Here is a 17,141-nt window from a genome sequence, read left to right on the forward strand (position 1 = left end):
AGTTTTGTGGGAAACAACACAAAGAGAAATCAGGAGAGATGCAGAACATAAAATCTTGAGAAAAAAAAAAGAAAGCAACAAGCGTGTCAACACAAGTAAAAAGCTATTTGTTTTCTTAAAAGAGTACCTGCTTTTTTGACCATGTAGCTGAAAGAAATTAGGAATCATATGAAAACTCTAAAGGGTAAGACAAGATCAAGTATATCTAGCCTTTGTTCGTGGTATTCAAGCATAAAGTTCAGATACGTAAGCTCTGAAATCGTTCAATCTGAGAGGAAAATAGTTTAGCTTGGGTATAAACCTGGTGTCCTGCTGTTACCGTGGTATTCATTTTTCTGATCAAATTAGTCCAGAAGGGTATTAATTTACATATTTTTAGGATCCTGTAGTTGTATGGCCTAATTGGGTTTGGAACAGCACAGAGGTGATTCTGTTTGGAGTAGGGAAGAACATCAGGGCAGGAGACTGTGTGGAGCAGGTGGGAGGAATTTAATTTCATGACTAGAAATTTAGCAATCCCATGTTAGCTGTGCTCCCCAGTGCCACAAAACCAGCTGAACCAGCAAGAGACTTAAGAAGCACTTAGCCTAAGAAGTACCTCGAATCCTGTGTTGAGTTTTGGGCCCCTCAGTCCAAGAAGGACGTTGAGGCCCTGAAATGTGTCCAGAGAGGAGGGGCTACAAAGCTGGTGAAGGGCCTAAAGCACAAGTCCTGTGAGGAGCAGCTGAGGGAGCTGGGGTTGTTTAGTCTGGAGGAGGCTCAGGGCAGACCTTATTGCTCTCTAGAACTCCCTGAAAGGAAGCTGTGGGGAGCTGGGGATCGGCCTCTTCTTGCAGGTAACTTGTGATAGGACCACAGGGAATGGCCTCAAGTTGTGCCAGGGGAGGTTCAGGTTGTAAATAAGGAGACATTTATTCTCAGAAGGAGCAGTCAGGCATTGGGATGGGAGGTGGTGGAGTCACTGTCCCTGGGGGTGTTTAGGGAAAGGTTGGACGTGGTGCTGAGGGACGTGGTTTGGTGGGTGATAGTGGTGGTAGGGGGATGGCTGGACCAGATGATCTTGGAGGTCTTTTCCAAACTTAGTGATTCTACGATCCTGTTCTACGAAGAGCAGCTCAGGCAGCACACAAACTCCTTAATTAACATAATTTATTAACCCCTCCTCCTTTGTCGCCTGCTGTAGCTGTAATCACCCTGCCCCTTCCCCGCTCAGCAGGCCCGGCCCTGAGGGGCGGCGCGGCGCCTCCCCGCCCCGCTCCGGGGCAGCCAGCCCAGGGCCGCCACGTCAACCCGCGGCGCCGGCCGGCCACGTGCGCGGCGTTGTGGCTGTCAGCAGCGCCGCCGCTACCGCTCCTTCCCTCCCCTCCCCGGTCCCTCCGCCATGGCGGCGCTGCCGCGGCTGTGCCGCCAGGCCTGGGAGCCCGTCCTCGCCCGTGCTCGCGGCGCCGTCGTTTATTTGGACGCGGCGGCCGCCGAGGCGCTGCACTGGGGCGGCGGCGGCGCGGGCGAGCTGCTGGCGGCGGGGGCGCTGGCCGTGAAGCCGCTGCCCCCAGCCGAGGGGGCTGCAGCGGCGGGGGCTGCCTGTCCCCGCGCTGTCTTCGTGCTGAGCGGGCCGCTGCGGGGCTGGGCGGCCGCCGCCGTCCGTGCCGTGCTGGAGACGGGCTCCGTGCGCTGCTGCGCCCTGCTCTGCGCCGGGGAGGCGGAGGGCGGCGAGCCCGAGGAGAGCCTGCGGCGCTGGATGGGCCCCGGCGGCCGCGCCGAGGTGGTGCTGCGGGGGGCGCCGCTGCTGGTGCCGCTGGCGGCGGAGCTCGGGCTCCTGCCCGCATCGGCCGGCATCGTCCCGCCCGCCGGCGGCCCCCGGCAGGGCGGCCCCGGGGAGCCGGGGCTGGGGGCGCTGCCCGGGGAGCTGTGGGCGGCGGGGAGGGTGCTGGTGGGGGAGCTGGACGCCCTGCTGGGCGCCATGGGGCTGCGGGAGGAGTGCTTCGCCGTGGGGAGCCTCAGCAGGCTGCTCGCCGCCGAGCTGGCGAGCTGCGCCCCGGCCAGGAACAGGAGGAGGATGGCCACAAACAGGGCTGCCGTCGTCTTCGTGGACAGGACCTTGGACCTCGCCGGTAAGGGGGCCGAGCGCTGCGCACACAGCTCGCCGCACCTAAAGGCTTCTTTCTGCACGAGTCCTCTCCTGCGTGCACCGTCACAGGTGGTCGCACGCCCATCGTTGCCCCACAGCAGGTTGTGGAAACCAAGAGCGAAGCAGAAGGCTCTGCAGGGCTGTTTTTGGCCCTTCTGCCTTGCTGCAAATCAGAGACCTTAGCGAGGCCTGTGTCATTCCATGGTGTGAAGGAAATTGCCGCTGAGCAATCCCTGTGGATTGCTGCAAGGCATGTGCCAACGTATTGTACCTGTCACCCACAGCATTGTACCTGTCCAAGCAGATACACACCTACACATAAACTTACCTATACACCTCAAAGAGTTCATATATATACACACATACATTACTGGACGCTGTGCATTATACTTTTTGAGTGATGGCAATGGCACGCAGCAGGCATCCAGCTCGGAAAACATTTCAGTGAAAATAATACAGAACATTTCATAAAACACTTTGTGGGAAATAAAAGCATAAGAATAAAGCACGGTAAATTTGATACTACCAGTTAATGCAGAATTCATGCACAAATTGAGAAGTGCAGAGAGTGGTGTAAGTCTACTGAGAAATTGCTGGAAGGAGGCTATTTAGTACTGTAATCAACTTCTAAGGTTAGTGAACGAGGTTGTGTTTTAAGCTGGTAAGATGTGATATCAGAAGAGCAAAAAGGGGAAGTGTGAATAGATGAGTTGCCAGCAAGATGCAGGGCCAGTGGCCCGGCAGAAGTTTGTATCGGGCTCTCACTTGTGGAATAATCATGTTTCAGACAAAACAGGAAGCTCAGAATAATTTTTACAGGAGCAGCTGCGTTCACTTGCTCCATTGCACTGCTTATGGGCCTGCTGCTGTTGCAGTGTGTGCAGGCAGGTTCTGTTTGCATCATCTGTAATAACTAATAGAGGTCAAAGTTTTGCCACTTGACCTGTAGCAAGTGCATGGCGCTGTATTGCACATGCAGCACATCTGTTTCTGAATCGTCTTCACTGCTTGAATTCTGATTGTCTAAAACTTTGCCACTGGTGCTGTGCCTGGTCTGTGTGCATGTGTAGTGCTGCTTTGGTTTGCCTGCCTGTTCTAAAGTTCATAACTTCTGCTTTAAGAAGCAGAATAAATCCTCCAACTCGAGTGGGGCTCTAATAAATTGTACTGGTTAAGTAAGGTCAGAGCTAACTCTGGTACCTTAATTCCCCTTCATTTTTCTTCTCTGATATTTGCATCGCGAGATGTTTGCCTTGTGATATTATATTCTAACCCCATGTTCCTTTTGTAGGTTTCTCAGTCACCGCCTTGCCAGCATTCATACTTTTTATGAAACATTTTTCTAGCTTGCCAGACTGTGTAGTTAATGCAGTTTTGATTAATACCTCTCACGTGAGTGTCATTGCAGCTTGTCTGGAAGAGGTATTTCAGTACAGCAGCAGCACTTCAGCCTTCCCCAGGCACCTTTACGTGTATTGGTCAGAATCACAGGACCTTTTCCCCACAGCCATGCAAAGCTGCGAGCTCGGGCCTAACTCCTTGCTACCAGCCAGGCAGCAGCTCTCCATCACACCTTGCGCTGGCTGTAATGCGTTCAGCCTTTTAACAGGTATAAAGAGCAGAGCTCAGCACCATCCGTGACATGTAGGTACAGTTCATAGGAGCAGGCACAGTGATTAGAGAGCCGTGATGTGCCTCCCTTGCCGTACTGCGTAACAAAAGAGTGAAGAGTAATATAAGTGAAGGCTAACACGGGCCCATCTCTTTCTGGTTAAAGCCTGGTTCTGATTAATAGCTCTTTTTGATTACTCTTGTTTCAGACTGTTGGTTTTTACTTGTCTGTGGTATCTTTTCTTTCCTTCTATCTGTCATGTTACTGATTTGGACTGCTTTACTCACACACTTTCTGATTGTGGCATCTTCCAAGTTGATGCATTGGTGGATTGATGCTCCTGTTGTCTTAAATGAAACAAAAAAATGTTTTATTTTTCCTTGCTGCATAGGGTGAGGCCTTGGAAGCATAAATCCTGAGGTCTATGAAGTACAGTAGTCCCCCTCGTATGAAGGAAGTTGGGGTTTTGGCACAGGAGGCGGCCAATGTTAAAACAATTATGGTTACTTGAGGTTGTAGGCTTCAGCTGTGGGGACTGATGGCAGCTGAAAATGTTCAAGTGCTGTAAACATGGCACTGTGGGTCAGCGTGCAGACTGTGCTCTGATGTGGTTTGTAAAGATTCTGTAATTGTAAGGCGGGCCCACGACTTTTTATAACAGATTTTTAATGCTTCAGATGTGAAACGTGTTGCGGTAGCTTCACAGAGATAAGCAAACTACTGGAGAGAGTTTTGCATATTGAAAGACAACTGCAGGTGCCTGGTCAGTGCAGGGGACTTGAGAATTATCTGAGCCTTAAGCAGATACTTGAGCGTTTCTTGGCTCCCAATTTACTACTCTTTGCATATGTCCACTAACTGTGAGAGATGGGGAACCTGTTGTATGTTTGTGGCAGCACTGATGCTGCTGCGCTTGGCTGCAGGCTCCTACCATGGGACTACGGGGTGGTATACTGGTGTGTGTGTCCCAGGATTCAGTAGTGGGACAAGTAAGAGAATATTTTGATGTTCCTCTGTATAAAGGAGAATGTAGTTCTCTATTTTGCTGAGGCAGAAGGATGCTCTAGTTTGCCTTGAATGCTCACAGATTGGTTCCCAGGAGCATGCACGCTCTTTTCCAGCACTGTTGAACTAAGCTTAAGCAAATGCTGGTTTAAAAAACATTACAGAGCTTTGGAACTGTGACTTCAAGTGTCCAGCTTCTTTCAAGAGAATGGTGTGGATATTTTCTGCTTTCTGATATTTTAAACCCTACCCTCACCGAGATGATGTAGTGACCAAGAAAGTTGCATCACAGGAACTTCCCACAGAAGTTCTTCAGTGTAAAGTCTTCCTTGTTGGCTAGTGAGCAGCACCTCTGTAGGATAAATCGTGTTTGGTGAGTGACTTCCAAGGCTTCCTGTGACATAAAGGAGCAGCAATTGCACCTTGAGTATGCTTCTTTTTTTCTCTACCAGACAGTGGAGTCAGCGGGAGACCCAAAGAATTTGAGTATGAATGGTGTGTTATAGGGCTGGTAGCGGGCTTAGGAAAATATTTTTGTGTGCATGTCATCTGGGCTTTGGGGGGGTTTGAGTTCACGATACAGTTGGTTGACTTTGGCAATTGTGCCAGTTGCAACTCGCATCAAAGGTCGCTTGTTTCAGTTTGTAACCCTGGTGAGAAGAAGTAAAATTAGAAAAGCTCGCTCTGTCAGATTGCCTCTATCCTCAGGGCTTGGGTATTAGCCAGGCCTGTGGATTCCTGGTGCGTTGGTCAGATAACCTCTCCGGGCCACTTTCACACCTAGTATGTGTGGGGGTTGGCAGCGTTACAGCTGCCAGCTGCCTTGAACCCTGTTGGTCATAAGAAGCTGCTGAGCACCCCGTTGACCCTCCTTGCAGTGATGGGGAGGGAGGACAGGAACCACTTCCAATGAATGAGGTTTTACTTGGATTTGAGGTGTCGCTAGCTTTGTTCGGTGTCTTGTCTAGCTAAACATCACTCGTGTGAGGTAAGTGTGGAGAGGGAGGCGTTGCTTCCCTTTCTTTGGGGAGTGAAGGTTTAAAGGATTGCCATCTGCTTCCCATGCGGGCGCTGATAGGTGCAGTGTGGCTGATGAGGTCCTCTGAACTCGTGAGAGGAACCTGGGGGTTTTGGAGAGCAGGTGGCTCAGCGAGCTGCGAAGACAACCCGGCTCATCTCATCTGCAGTTCAGTGGTCTGAGACTGGCTGGGGATGATAGAAAGGAAAGTTGCTGTCGTTCTGATTGACTACAAAAGCCTCTGGTGAAACAAACTGATAATTCATCCAGCTGAGCGGCCAGGTGTCCCTGTTCCACTAGCACCACATGCTGGACAGATGTGCCTTCCTCGCCTTCTGCAGCTGGAGGCACTGCCAGCATGCAGCGTGAGTTTACTTCTCTTCCCTTGTCATCCTTGCTTTTGGAAAGGATCAAAAATGAGAATGGTTAGGGTGCCAAACCCCAAAATTCTTCTTACTGCCCCTCAAAGGTGGGTTCAGAAGTCTCTGTTACTTCTCTGGGTAAAGCCAGAAGAACAATACCGAGATAACACTGGTGTCCAGCCTGGTCTGATGGTAGCAGGTTGGTACCTGGTCAGATGGTAGCATAGCTAAGCTTGCAGAATACAAATACCTTGGACTTCTTCCTGACTTAAAGGCCACACAGTTTCTATTTCCCTTCTCCAACTCTCATCCATAGCATGCATCATGTTTTTCTTGGGCTTGGCTCACAGGCTTAACAATTTTCAAGTTGCTTGTAGTGCCTGCGTTCAGAGTTGGTGAAGAGAAGGAACAGCACCTGTGTTCAGGTGAATCAAAGGAACATGCCAACTTCCTCTCTTTTAGTCATTTCATGTTGGTTTCACCTGTGCTGCCCTCAGTCTCTGTAGGAGAGAGGACCTTGATGGTAGCATGTGGTTGGTGATTTGTTTATGTTAATGTTATGCCTGCCTGTCTGTTTAGCTATGTATGCAGCTTGCATGCAGCCCTTTTAAGCACAGCCGTATTAGTTTAGGTAGAAAAGTGTAGTTTGCATGTGTGCATGTATATTTAATTCTTTTGTTTGCCTGCTTCTTTAGTAACCTTTGCAAATCTCACTTTAAAATTTTCTTATGGTGAGTAAAGAATTTTGCATATAAAAGTGCTAAATTAGTGAGTATCTAATAGCTGTAAAGCTAAATCTAAATTATGTCTTCTAAATGAATCTTCTGAAAATGTTATCAATACTTTAAACTTCAGCCATTGCAGAAATCAATTTTATTAGGAAAATAACTTTTCAAGCTAAATATGGCCTTGATATTATGACTACCATGGCCCTTCTCCCCAAAACATGTGGTTATTATTTTGCTCTCAGTTTCTTGTGTCTTTGTTTTTCCCTTCTAGTTATGTACCTGACGTTGTTGGGGGCTTTTTCCCTTCCCAGGAGCAGTTGGTCATCACGGAGACAGTCTCGCAGAGAAGATCCTTTCTGTGCTTCCCAAGCTTCCTGGCCACAAGACAGATGTGATGGTCAACATGGTGGAGCTTACTGCGCTGCAGGCTCCGGATGAAGCTTGCAGCATTATAGCACCTGGCTGCTTAGCACAACCAAAGTAAATATTCTTTTTTTCTTTCTCTCTCTTTTTTTTCTATTTTTTTTTTAAGATGTTGAGTATATTTGTTGTATTTTTTTAATGGGGAAAATAAAGGGAACAGAACAAGTCTTTTCTTTTAAACAAAACAAACATCTAGTTTACAGCAGAAACCCATCTGGTCCTAATTCTGCTGGAATATAATCAGTGTGTATGTGTGCATTAAGTGAATGGGCCATGTAAGATTTTCAAATGTGGGATGTTCTCAGGACTTTTTTAGATTTCAGTTTAAATTGCTGTGATTACTCAAATAGACTAAACCCCAAAAATTCTTCCTTGTGACATTTATTTTTCTGCCTAAGTAACAGGTCATACAAGCAGGTAGATCTTTAGCATGGCTGCCTTCTTCCATAAGCATCTTTATAATTATAAAGTGAGCTGCTTGCTGAACTCTTGTCAGAATAGCTGTTAACTTAAACTTTTATCCCTGTTTTCAAACAAAGTACCCATGGAGAAAGAATTAGGCACAAACTAAGGCATGCAGATAGCTGTGTGAGGGCCTGTTTTTTACTTAAACAAGGACAACCTAAAAGCAGTAACTTTGAAGAATCAGTCTTTGCTGTATGTCGTTTGTAGCTAAGACTTTGCTTGTAACAGGCATCAGGTTTGATGTTTCACTCTCTTAACTTTAGTTGTCCGAATTGAAACTGTCCTGCAGCTTCTGTTACTATGCATAAACTGGGAGATGCGGCAGGTGCTGGTTTTGTTGCTCAGCAGTGCGCTAGAAATTGGTGCAGTGCAAAGGAGATTAAAAATTATTTTGCTATAATGCTCTCTCCATGTAGTAGAAGAGTAGTTCCTTTGGTTTTGTTTTTCACAGTGGGTAAGGTAAAGTAGTGTCTGTTGTTTTGACTTCTTTTGGTCCTTTGCACCTGCATTCTACTAAGCCCCCCATGCCACAAAAAAAAAAAAAAAAATAAATAAATTAGAGAGGACTTTTCACTTTCTGACATATGGTATTTATTTTCTTGCCACCTCTGGGTCCTTTGTCATCTTCCATCTCCCTGGACTGTAACTGGGTCCAGTTTCTAAGTTTCACGTTGCATAACTGTCTTCCTCGGGAGCAGGAGAGGAAACATTTCCTCATATAGGTGGTGGACTCAATTGTAAGTTTCTGCTGAGGTGACTAACATTAATGAAATTTGTTTTGGTTTTCTTTTCCTTGGCTGTTTTCCAGCTGATCTCTGAAGCTGAAGTGAGATGTCCGTAAGATCTGTCCACACAGCAGAAATAAAGAGGTTGTTGTCTGTGGTAGACATGCTGTGATAGCTGTTGTTTGTGCTAACTTTGATTAGCTACCAGAAATAAAGATTATTTCTGGCAGTGTGGACTAAGGAAAAAACAAAATAGATATTTGTTGCCCTAAGACTGTTGACCTGCATCACCATTCCGTTATTCCTAACATTATCTTCATTGAACTAGTGCTAGTACACCTTCCCCTGCTTAAATTATGACTTTAGTCTTCTTAGTAGTCACATTATTGTATCAGCCTGCAGTTTTATTTTGTTCTAAGGTGGCTAATAATATATGTGCTGAGGTTTATTTATCTATTTGCTAGCTAGCAAATGATGCCTCTGTTGGAAGTACAGTTAGGCTTAACATCTATTGCAAAATCTGCTACGGACACAGGTGGTTAAAGAACAAAGGAGTTGACTACAAGTTGCCCACCTGTAGTGCTACAAGTGAGGCAGAGTTGAATGGTAGCAACTGATACTTGGTTCCAAGGCAGTGGTGTCATTGCCACAGCAGTCTCTAACAGCTTCTCCCAGATAAATCACCGTATTAAATCTGTTATGCTGGAAACATTTAAGAACATGTTAGCCAAATATTGATTTGAATAGGATTGATCTTGTCTTGGAGCAGGGCAAAGGGACTGAGTGGCCTTTTAAAATCTCTCCTGTGATTATGGTTTGCAACTGAAGTGTTGCATGCCTGAGGATAGTCTCCAAAACAGAACGTGGCTTTGTACTGTTCAAAGCTGTCTCTTTCACTTTTTCTGACCACGTAGTGAGTAGGAGTAGTTTCCAATTTAAAACAGGCACTTACGAATCAGCCTAAGCCAGTTGCTGTAGAGTACTACAAACAGCATCTGAACGGGTGGCTGAAGGTTGTAGCTTCCATTCTCGTTACCAAGAACTGCATCCTAGTGTTGGTTTATAAACTTCAGCATTAATCATCTTTGCTAGCGTGAAATAGGTGAAGTTCTTCTGAAGTACTGAAATGGATTTAAAACTCCCACCACCAGGTTCCTATGTCAATTCCATAAGAAATTCCATAGGATGCTCTCAGTTCTTCATCAACCCAGTTATTGCTGTTGGTAGCAGGCTGGGAAGCATTCCTTGTAATTGGAAACTCCAGTCTTGATTTATATCTGTAAATGACGCATGGCGAGGAGCGTTCCCCTGCTTGTAAATTTTCTATTTACTCTGGTGAGTGAAAGTGAGGGCACCTTTCCCAGCACCAGCAACGTGAGCTGCACCCAGGTGGAATGCAGGGGGGCTCTTTTACATGAAACTTTGTGATGGTACTGGCCCTCTATTGTGGCATTTCACAGACTCGCATATTCAGAATATTTTTCAAATGTTTTCATTATTTTCTTTCAACTTAATATTTAAGCATGTTCTGGGGGGAGAGAAGGAGGTCTGCTCCCTCCGCACAGCTTGCTATATTTAACTTTCCTTGTGGAATGCCTCTCCAGCAGAAACATCTGGGCTCAGTTACAGAGTTAGCAAACAGAATTAATGAATAATTTATGGCTGGTGTGGTGAAATAAAGCAGGGTTCTTTTCTCAAATCTAAGGAAATAATGGGCTTCTTTAAAGATTTAGATGAAAATGTAAATGCCATATGCTGCTGAAGTTATAGTACTTTGAAGGTGTTCTTTTTGTGAGGAAAAGAATTTCTTTCCTTCTAGACCTAGATTACTTAATTTTATTAGTCTTAGTAGCCTTAAAAATCCTGTGGAGCTATTAATTGTTTGCCCTACTGTAGTCACTGATAGACTGTCACTCCGTTGTGAATGTTTGTTGAAAGTTGTACAGTTTGAGAGTTGTTAAAATATTCATTTTTATACACAGATCATAGAATCATTAAGGTTGGAAAAAACCTCCACGATCATCTGGTCCAGCCACCCCCCTACCACCAATATTACCCACTAAACTATGTCCCTAAGCACCGTGTGTATATATATGTAAAGAATGAAACCATTTGTAGACAGAGACTGAAGACTTCCACTCTTGTTCGGAACTGTTGGTTTCTGATTAAAAAGTGGTAGCTTTCCTGTCTTCAACAGATGCACAGTGGAAGTAGAAATTGCAGTGAAGGCTTAATGGTAGAGATGGGGTAAAAAAATTATACAGATTGCAGCTGTCTTGCTGGTCTTTTGAGAACCCCTATAGTGTTTTTAGAGGAATTTTTTCGTTCTGACAACTTTAGCTGAACTTCTGACTTTAAAGTCACACATGCAGCGGCTTCTAAAAATCATCTGCCTGGATGCACATCAAGCTCTCTGTATTTGAATACCACGTTGTCTATTTTATAACACCTTAGTACATTTTTAGGATTGATACGTTATCACATGGAAGCATCCTGTTGCCAACACTGCTTTTATTGCAGTGGAGGCCTGCACTGTTCTGTTTTCCCATCTCTCATGCCAGGAACCAAGATGCTTGGACGCTCCGTGGTTCCCTGAAGCAGCAAGTAAGGGTTCACATTGCTGCATCCTGGCCACAGGTCTGTGGGGTGTGAGAACAAGAAGTGAAGTTACATGGTACTGAATTGTGGGCAACTAAGTATGCCTGCTCCTTTTTAATATACTTTTTTTATTACCCAGGAACACTTTTGATGTGCTCTCATATTTTGCTGAATAAACCAAGTACTGAATTTGTTTATGCATGTTTCAAGGACCTGCTGAGTAGAGATTTCTTGCCTGCTTTTCCACTTTAGTTTCCTTTTCTCCAGGAGTTCGTAAGCTTCTCAGAATTTAGTGTGGTATTAAAATCCCATAAAAAGACCACTGTTTAAAATTAAAAAGTATAAGTACTTTATGCGATATGCAATTATTGCAAAGAAAGAAGCACTGGGCTCTTAAAACAAGCGTTTTTTTCCATGGAAATACAAAACTAACATAACACATTTCACATTGGGGCTGCTATGCCTAAAGCAATGCAATGGGCAGTGCAGTTGAGGTGCCTAGGTGCTTCTGACAAAGCAGATGGAGCTGCTTAATCATTTGCATTTTTACTGGGAAGGAAATAACAAGTTCAGAATGAGATGATCTTGTTGATGGGTGTGATTCAGAAAATATCATTACGTAGGCCAGATGTTTGAAACATAGCACTTGCACTTCTCCTTCAGAGACCTCAAGAAAGATTTAGCAAGGAGAGGTGTGCTGAGGGGGAAGGAAGTTGGTTAAAACTTAGAACATTGATTGAGACCCAGTAACAAAATTTCAAAGTCTCACATGAATGGAAGTTGAAAGCATCTACTCCTGATCTTCCTCAGTTTTGAGGTGTATCGCTCCGATTTTGGACCAACTTTAATTTACAAAGTGAATTTATTAAAAGTTACAAGTTACAGCACAGAGAGGAAAGCCCCACTCAAGCTTTGTCTTTACTCTTGTTCCTGATGTGATGCTGCCATGCCCTCCTGGTACCATGGGACTCGGGAGACTGAGCACAGAGGAGCAGCAGGAGGTCAGGGGACTTGTCCCAGGTTTGTTGTCTACTTGCCGTATGATCTTGGTCAAATCACTTCTTTTCTTTCTACTTCTGTTTTCCCTCCTAGACCTTGTCCAAGAAGTTTAGTTTTAAACAGGTAAAAGCAGAATTTCTCCCTGTACAAATTTGCAAAGCCACGTGGCAGGCCATCTGAGGTGGCAGATGGGGTTGTGGTCTTTGGGAGGGTACAAAGATTGGTGCAAATGACTGCATGGGGAGTTCAGGTGTCTGGAGGAACAAAGGCAAGACCTCCATTTGTCCTTTCTTTGCTGCTGTGCCCTTCCCACTCATGCCTGCAGTGTACTGAGGGGAGAGGTCTGCTCCCAGTTACGTCCACCCTTGCTCTCCTTTTTCCTGAGCTGGTGGAAAAGCAGTTCTAAAGACCTGTAATATACACAATACTCACTGAATAATCGTGTATGGTGTGAATTTAGCATGAAAGATGATTTTTTTTTTTTCTTGTGTGGCAAAGAAGAGAGCAGTAAGAATTAAAATTGGAAAGGAGATAAAGTCTCCTTTTAGTATTTTTTTATATGGGTGGTTCTGTTCTTTTATTTTTGTTGTTTTTACTTGGGACCAAGCATCTAAAGGATGTCTAACAAAGAGAGCAATGTTTTTCTCAACACTGAATTAATTATACACTAAGCTTTTGGGGGGATGGTTCTTAGATCTTTGTAGTGTTTTGAATCTTAAAGTATTTCTTTCTTTCATGTCAGCTGTAGATACTAATTCGGAAAAAAAAGGTTTGCATACATAAGTTTATAAAAGCTTATAATAAGAAGGTAGTTTGGATAGTGTTCTTGAATGAGCTTAGAGTTTATGGCATAAATTAGCATAGATTTCCTTTCAGGAATGTTAATATTAAAGAGGAAAAGTTAATGCTGCAATAAGAAAATCCAGACGACACGAGAATTGCTTCACATTCACTGAGACCCCTGCAGAGGAGGAAGGAGAAGCCAAAACAGCGGATGGCAAAGCTCTTTAAAGCAGGCAGGGGGAGAGCTGGATGCTGTAAGCTGCTGCTCCATCTGCCCCGGTAGGTTGGTAGGGGTTTGGCAGCAGGGTGCTGCTGGATCTCCTGTGGGACCCCCACCCGTCCCTGCTCCTGGGGCTCTCCCCCAGCCCTTCTGCTGCCGGACACTTCCCCCTGCCGGGGGCTCGGCGCTGCTGCTCGCCCCATGGGCACCCTTTGCTGCTGTCTGTGCCCACAGAGCTCTGCTCTGGAGGATGGATTTGAGGTTCAGCTTCTCAAAAAAAAAAAGGCCCCCGAACCAGCCAACTAAAACAACAATCAGCAATCCACCCTGGGAGCTAAGTTTCTGACCATGGTGAGCAGCGCTGTTAGGGGGAAAAGGAGGTCTTAACTGCAGGATTTATGAGGAGCAGATACTGCCTCAAGCAGTTAAGGAGAAAAATAAAAATAATCTTTTTCCTTGACCAGTGACAGGAGAAATGACAGCCCAGCCCTGTGCTTCCACAGTTCCTGCAGCGCCTCTGAGGCCCATTTCCAAAGAGATGAACTGGCTTTATAAGTTTTTTCTGTTAATGCCATTTGCCTTTTTAGTAATCCATCTGTGAGATGCTTCTCCAAATGGTGGATTGGGAAACAGGAGTGCCCAAAATATAGCACCCACCCCCCCCACCACATTCCTGTACTGGCAATCTTCCTGCTGACCATTTTATTTTACTCATAAGGGCTCAGCACACCCCTGAACCAAGGACTATTCAAAGCTTCCCTATTGTTTGAAATTTCTCAAGGCATCTTGTTGGGAATAAAAGCCCTGGCTGCTTCAGCTTCTGGGCTTTGTCAGTCAAGACAGGCATTCCAGGAGGTGCTTTCTGTTCAGTTTCAAACCAGTCTGAATCAAATGAACATAATTGACTGTTGCCACAGGATAAGATGAACAAGCTGATAAGATTTATTGTATCTTACAATAAATGTGTATATTTGCCCAGATCCTTTCAACACAGAACCTCCTTGAAATGGAAAAAAAAAAAAAAAAAAAAAAAAAGAAGGGTAAGGGAGGGGGGTGCAAAGGATGGAAAATTCTAGGAAGAGGTCAAGATCTCTGCTTTGCCTGGGCTGTGTAACGTGCAGCATTGCCTGAAGACCACACTGCTGCTCTGCTGAGCCTCAGTTGCTGCAGTAGCTGGTTTGTAACCAGTGGAGGAATTATAGGAAGATTCTTTATATCCAGGCAAGATCCTGCCTAATAGGTGCCACGTTTTTTAATTGCCTGTTATGACAAGCCTCTGGAGCCTTAAAACTTATCTTCTAGATAAGAGGAAGCTTGAAGCTTATTTTTCCTTCAGATAAAGAATGATTTGGGCTGACAAGCTCTCAGCATCAGCTGGGCAGGTCTTCCTTATCTGTGCCTCTGAGCACACAAAAAGGATTCAGTAGGGGGCTGCCAAGGTGGACTGCTCAAGTTTTCATTCCTTTTGCTCTAAGGACCTTTAACTGCATTGTGTGTCTGAGCAACCTAGGCTTAATAATGTGCATTTTCAACCAGAATTCTCAGAATTCTCTTTTTTTTTTTTTTTTCTTTTTTTCCCCCAGGACCCTGTAACACTTGCATAGCCATACTCAGAGAGAGTGCAAGGATCTAGGAGCTTGTGATATGTTTACCTGTACAATCTGCTCATTGAAAACAGCAAAATTGAGAATTTTGTGCTTAATTTTTCAAAGACATGTTCTTCTAGAGAAGGATTCCCCTTATGTAATCTCAATATAATATGTATATATTTGAATAGTGTAAATCCCGTCTTTGATTTTTCCTTTACCCATGGAAAAACACAATGGGTTTGAGTTATCCAGGTGTTCAACCATCATCATCATTGTCAGCTCTCTGAGTACTCGCATCTTCAGCTGGTTAGCACAACAAGGTAATAAATGTCCGTAAGGAAATTCTGTGAGTACAACCATTACACTGGCTTCTTTTCTGACTGTTTCCTCATTAGCTTTGCTCTCTGTTCTGCAGTTTACATTCCTTGCAAGATGTAAAGGAGGACAAAGCTCTTTCTGATTAATTAGATAAAAAGAGTAACCCCCGATGCCTGCAGTCAGAACAGAAGGGGTGGATTTTTATGTTGCTTAGGGGTAGTGTTTTTTGGCAGCCTGCAGCAGTTCTTTTAAAACTGGCATCCCTTCCTTGTTACCCTAATGCCCGTGAGTTTTGTTTGCAAATTTTGCGAATTTCTTATTCCCCTGTGTAGGTCTGCAAACTGCTTTCTCTTGGTGTGGCCGCAATGCGTTTTCCTGCAGACGTATTCACAGCTCAATAGCAGCAGGAAGACTGTGTCTGTTTAAGTCGACTTTATGAATCTCCAAAGCGGGCTCCAATCTTTCTTGTTTTATAGTACAAAACAGTAACTGTGTCTTTGGCTGACGTTGTGAGATTTTTCTAAGACTAGCTCTCACTCTTCTCGGCCAGCTGCCTTCACGTTTGCCTCCTGAATGACCTCACCAGCGAGGTTTTAAAATGCAGTGATATGTATTGGCCTTTTTTTGCATTTGCTGTTCAGCCCCAGTGCCAGAACAGAGGATGACTGAATGACCTGGAGAGGTATTTTAGTTGATCATTGTCATGCTGTGAAGTAAACCCGCTGTATTTCACAAAGGGGAAGAATGCGATGAAATAGGCTGATGAGAGGAACAAATGAAAACTTCTCATGCTGATGAGGACCCAATGCTGGCAGCAGGTTTGGTTGCAAGTTTTGAGGGTATGGTTGAGATTCTTTCAGGATTCCAAACTTAACATGAAACAGGAACCAAAGTTTATGCAGGCTAAAATTTATGTGAAGCGAACTATTTACCTGGCAGAGCTTAAAGATGCTTTTAGTCTAGAAAGCAGTCTGTGCACAGAGAAGTACTTACTTGATTTTATACAAGTAAATGCTTATATAATTATTGATTTTCTCATAATTGATCCAAAAATCTAGCCCCCTGTACTGCTCAGTGCAGTTACTTGAGGTGCTTTCCTTTTGTAGCCTCCCCATGTTTTTGTGTTCCTGAATTCTGGCAGACCATTAGATTATTTCTTTGTCCTGCTTTTCATTACACTTTTTCCTGTTCATTTGTTACTTCTCTGAGATCATTCTGTCCCAAAGGAACGTGTACTTTATGAGGAACTTAGGCGATCTGAAATGCTTAGCACTTTGGGCAGTGTTGCAGTCAAATCAGTTTCTGCCTGTGTTTTCCAGCCAATCCCCATGCTTTTGCATCCCTTTTGCAGGTGCCTGCCTTAATCCCATCTTTAAAAAAAAAAAAGTCATTATTTCCAAAGAAGACCTTTCCAGGTGTTCTTTGAAAAACATACAAAATCATTTTTCTGGGAAATTGCTTCTTATGTGTGCAAAATTTGGATAAGAAGTTAGGATTCATCTAATTTCTGGAAAAGAGCTGCCTTCTTGCCTCATTGCAAAGATGTGCTCTCAACCTTTTCAACGTTAGGAGAGGATTTCTTGTATATTAAGACTTGCTACTACCCTTTGGCTAGTAGTTTTTTGTTTCATTTGTGACTTTGTCTGCTGTGAAGAAGAAGGAATGACTGTAGGTACCTGCTGTTGCACAGGTGTCCCAGATCTTGCTGCTGTTGGGGTGAATTAGCATTCCAGTGGTCTTACATCTTTGGATTGAAATTCATAATGTGGAGCTCCAGTATACACCTCTCTCTGTGCACCTTGTTTTCCTGAAGTGTAGCATCTCAGGTGAGATTTTGCTGCTTTTTAGCCACTCATAGTCTCAAAAGCAGTAGTGAAAATTGACCAAACCTAGCCAGTTTTTGTCCCCTGATTAACAGTGGGCCAGAAGTAGTCATTCTGCAGACCTTGTAAGATTGTGCTACACTGACTGACACCTAATTTCCATAGGTGGTGAATATGTTTTCTAAAAAGATCATGAACTAGGAAGGATTTCTGTTCACTGTGGGAGATGAAAGCTTTATGATGTTACCCAAATCTCTCCATGGCTGTACTTATTTAAAGAAGCAACCAGAGAAATAAATCCATTTTGAGCCATTTTCGGTAACTGGGAACAGCCACAGAACACAC

General features: G+C 44.6%; 1 protein-coding gene across 1 annotated transcript in view; it reads left to right on the forward strand.

Moving 5' to 3' along the window:
- The first annotated feature begins 1,380 nt into the window (after positions 1 to 1,380).
- Positions 1,381 to 17,141, forward strand: part of SCFD2 (sec1 family domain containing 2) — a 193,692-nt gene continuing 177,931 nt past the window's right edge. Inside the window, exons 1-2 of the mRNA XM_084285891.1 lie at positions 1,381 to 2,111; positions 7,165 to 7,333. Coding sequence (XP_084142017.1) covers positions 1,382 to 2,111; positions 7,165 to 7,333 — 899 coding nt within the window. The 5' untranslated portion in view covers position 1,381. The remainder of the gene's footprint in view (positions 2,112 to 7,164; positions 7,334 to 17,141) is intronic.

The sequence above is a fragment of the Netta rufina genome, assembly GCF_964035555.1.
Source record: "Netta rufina genome assembly, chromosome: 4".
NCBI classification, from domain to species: Eukaryota; Metazoa; Chordata; class Aves; order Anseriformes; family Anatidae; genus Netta; species Netta rufina.